Below are 3101 nucleotides of genomic sequence, written 5' to 3' on the forward strand. Positions count from 1 at the left end.
AACACTATAGATAACCAACACCTAAGCATTTGTACAATGGTTGGTTGTAATAATGAATCTACTAGTTCACTTGTTATCCCCTCCCATTCGTTACTTGGATGCCTACTTTAAGTTTCACATCTTTATCGTGTTACTGACATTCTCCTTGTGTCACACCATGCAATGAGTGAGAAGCATTTCTTTAATTAGAAATCTTGCATATCACATCCGTTGCATACTTTTGACACTGATTCTAGAGCGTATGGGTGGTTGAGAACCATGTTTTCTATTCTTGGCAGAGACTCTCCTTTGACACATCCCAACAAAGACTAATTCACTTGCAAGCATGACTCCCGACTAGAGACTGAAGTTGTCGTGCTAGAAAATTAATTAGCAAAGTCACCACAGATGCCTCGCTGGTTACAAGGTATCACAGAATGTAAATTCGTCGGCAATGCACTCACACATAGCTATCTTTTGTTCATCTGAGTATGCCGCCCTCGTTATGTTTGAATGTAGTACGGTGTGCATGCCCATCATATGCATCATACATATCGCCCAAAACTAGAAGAAAAATATCTCAAGCCTTCGTGTTGTATACACCGGAACCCTCTCCATCGGACGTGGGTCCATACCCTCCTCTCTTCTTTGCACATGCGGAAGACTGTTCATGGGAATTCTTTGAGGTCGGCTCAGAAGAATCTGTTTTCGTTACTCTGGACGCCGCAGGTGACCACTTTGCTCGATCTCATCTTGCGTATGTACATCACGAGCCCCCCGATGCCGATCGCTGCCGAAATTGAGAACACGACGGTTGCTGCATAGCAAAAATGGCCAGAATTAACGAAATTGCTTCTTCAAATAATCGAAAGTGCGAGTGAGGTTTTTGGTAGTGGTTCTCAGTTCGCACCAGCTACAACTCCGGCTGATGCTCCATGCCCTGTGACGCGGCCATCTGTGTATGAAAACATGATCAATTGGTCAGGCCGGTATGCCCCATTAAAAGTCGGGGTTTGGCACGCATAATTTTGGTTTTACGCAGATCCTGGCGTTGAGAATTACAGAAACCTATGCTTTTAAATTGAACGTCTCCAAATGCCGTTACCAAAGAGAGCCAGAGCAGAGAGGGCGCACCTGCACAGTCCGTGGTGGAGTTCCGGCCGCCGTCGCAGATGCAGACGAAGTCCCTGGTGGCGGGGTCGAAGCCGCAGGTGCCGTTGGCGCCGCGGCGCCGGTCCTGGCACTGCAGGCACCGCGTGGTGACGGGGATCTCGAAGTCCACCCGGACGCCGTAGTCCGGCACCTGGTCGTAGGGCGGGAACTTGTCGCCCACCGCGCGCCAGTACACGGTGGTGTAGGCCTCGCAGTGCCGCAGCATGGCCCTCAGCGACTCCGCCGCGCGGGGCCGGTACGCGCAGCAGCTCATGTTGCCTTCCTCCAGCGCGCCGCGGCAGCCCGGCAGGTTCCGGCACAGGTACCCGGCGCTGTCGCACGCCGAGTCGCACCGGTCCGGGTACCGGTCGCAGATGGCCGGCCGCGGCGCCACGATGACCCGCTCCTCGTCGCAGTTGAAGAAGAGGTGGTCGTTCCTCGGGGACAGCGAGAAGCGGGTGCTGGTGTCCAGGCTGAAGGGCGCGGCGTGGACGGCGGTGAAGGGCCGCGCGCAGGTCCACATGGACGGGTCCGTCACCACCAGGTGCGGGTCCGCGTAGTCGGCGCCGGACACCGGGTACGTGCCGGATGGGGTGCGGAGGCGGAGCGTGGTGTTGTCGGCGCAGGTCAGCATGCTGCGGTAGTACGGGCTGCCGCAGCCGTCGTCGATGCCCAGCGGGTAGCGCACCGGGACGTCGCCGCAGCTGTCGCGGCAGAGCCCGCCAGCGACGGAGGGAGGCCGCGCCGAGATGATCATGAGGATCGCCAGCACATGGAGGTGGAGACGCATCTCCATGTCACTGGAGTTGAGTGACGCAGTGCAAATGTGCGATGGCAATGATACTGAGAACTACTAGCTTCTTTCTTTGCCTCAACAATGGAGAAAAGGCTAAAGAGTGATGGTTGTTAGCTCGCTTGTGGTTGGGCTTTTTCTTTCACTTTGGCTTTGAACCTCTCAGCTTTTGCTTTGCTTGGGGCATATTAGTGCCTTCTTTAACCCGTTTCCGGAATCTAATCCAGTGTGCTTGCCTCCTCGGTCGGCTAAGTATCACCAAAGCAAAGCATACGCGGATTCGCTCTCTTCTCATAGTTTATTATTATTATTATTATTTTTAAAGGAGGATGACTTCACCTCTACGTCTGGGAGATACATGCAGCTATTTTAATAATTATTCACAAAGACCTTACAAAATAATACATCAATGCGTCTAAATCTGTCATCTTCGCAACATCTCTCGCTACTCGTGTCCAATTGATGAAGGGATGCAATCAGTCTGAGCCGAATACCCAGACCACTCACCTAAGCCTAACAGCTAAAACTGGAGGCCCGAACCAAGCCACATACAGGTGTGGGGCATAAACCGGTCTGACGCACTCTCATGGGTCATCACCACCATCTTTCACCGATCCATCTTCACAGAAGGTATTGACGCATCGACTTTGCCCCGCCCGCCATCGACGCCGCCACGACGCCAAACAGCGCCACCGCCCTGCGTCGTCCATCTAGACACCTCTATCGTCGAGATCCAGCTGCATCATGCCGCCAATACTCATCGTCTTCACGCGGTAGATGACACGCCGCTCCACCTACGAACCTCCGCACCACCGCCACCTCCCCTTGCCACTCGGATCCCACCGCCAGAACAACCCTCTCCCGAACACCCAAGCCTCCCCAGACGGCTCCTTCATGAAGGGTACGACGCGCAAGGCATCGCCGTCGCGCAATCACGTGGATTTTGGACTTCCGTCTCGGAGGGAGGTCAGGAGACGGAATTAACCACATGGCACCACACACCAGCCTCTCCTAGCCAAATGGCGCCCCCATGGAGGTAATGACACCGAGCACCGCCGCCGCCGCATCCGCAAGGAATAACAGGAATTAACCTTGGGTCAAGGAAGAGGGGTGGGGAGAAGGGATCTCGTCTGTGCCTCCAAGGAGGGAAGCAGTGTCTGCGGGCTGTTTCACCGAC

General features: G+C 54.4%; 1 protein-coding gene across 1 annotated transcript; it reads right to left on the bottom strand.

The window, feature by feature from the left end:
• Window positions 1–337: 337 nt before the first annotated feature.
• On the bottom strand, window positions 338–2093 carry LOC125520468 (wall-associated receptor kinase galacturonan-binding protein). Its single transcript, XM_048685391.2, has 3 exons — window positions 1114–2093; window positions 890–934; window positions 338–796 (listed from the first exon to the last, which is right to left on the bottom strand). The coding sequence occupies exons 1-3, from the start codon at window positions 1925–1927 to the stop codon at window positions 672–674; spliced, it is 984 nt and encodes a 327-aa protein (XP_048541348.1). The 5' UTR covers window positions 1928–2093; the 3' UTR covers window positions 338–671.
• Window positions 2094–3101: the final 1008 nt, after the last annotated feature.

Source organism: Triticum urartu, chromosome 7A (assembly GCF_056163025.1).
Source record: "Triticum urartu cultivar PI428250 chromosome 7A, HENAU_Tu73, whole genome shotgun sequence".
Taxonomy (NCBI): Eukaryota; Viridiplantae; Streptophyta; class Magnoliopsida; order Poales; family Poaceae; genus Triticum; species Triticum urartu.

What these genes read in the sequence shown, in the direction of transcription:
- LOC125520468 (XM_048685391.2), bottom strand. Translation starts at nt 1,927, where the DNA reads ATGGAGATGCGTCTCCACCTCCATGTGCTGGCGATCCTCATGATCATC. An exon ending in CTCCACCACGGACTGTGCAG is followed by an intron (nt 935 to 1,113) that starts GTGCGCCCTCTC and finishes TTTCATACACAG; the next exon opens with ATGGCCGCGTCACAGGGCAT. An exon ending in ATCAGCCGGAGTTGTAGCTG is followed by an intron (nt 797 to 889) that starts GTGCGAACTGAG and finishes TTTGCTATGCAG; the next exon opens with CAACCGTCGTGTTCTCAATT.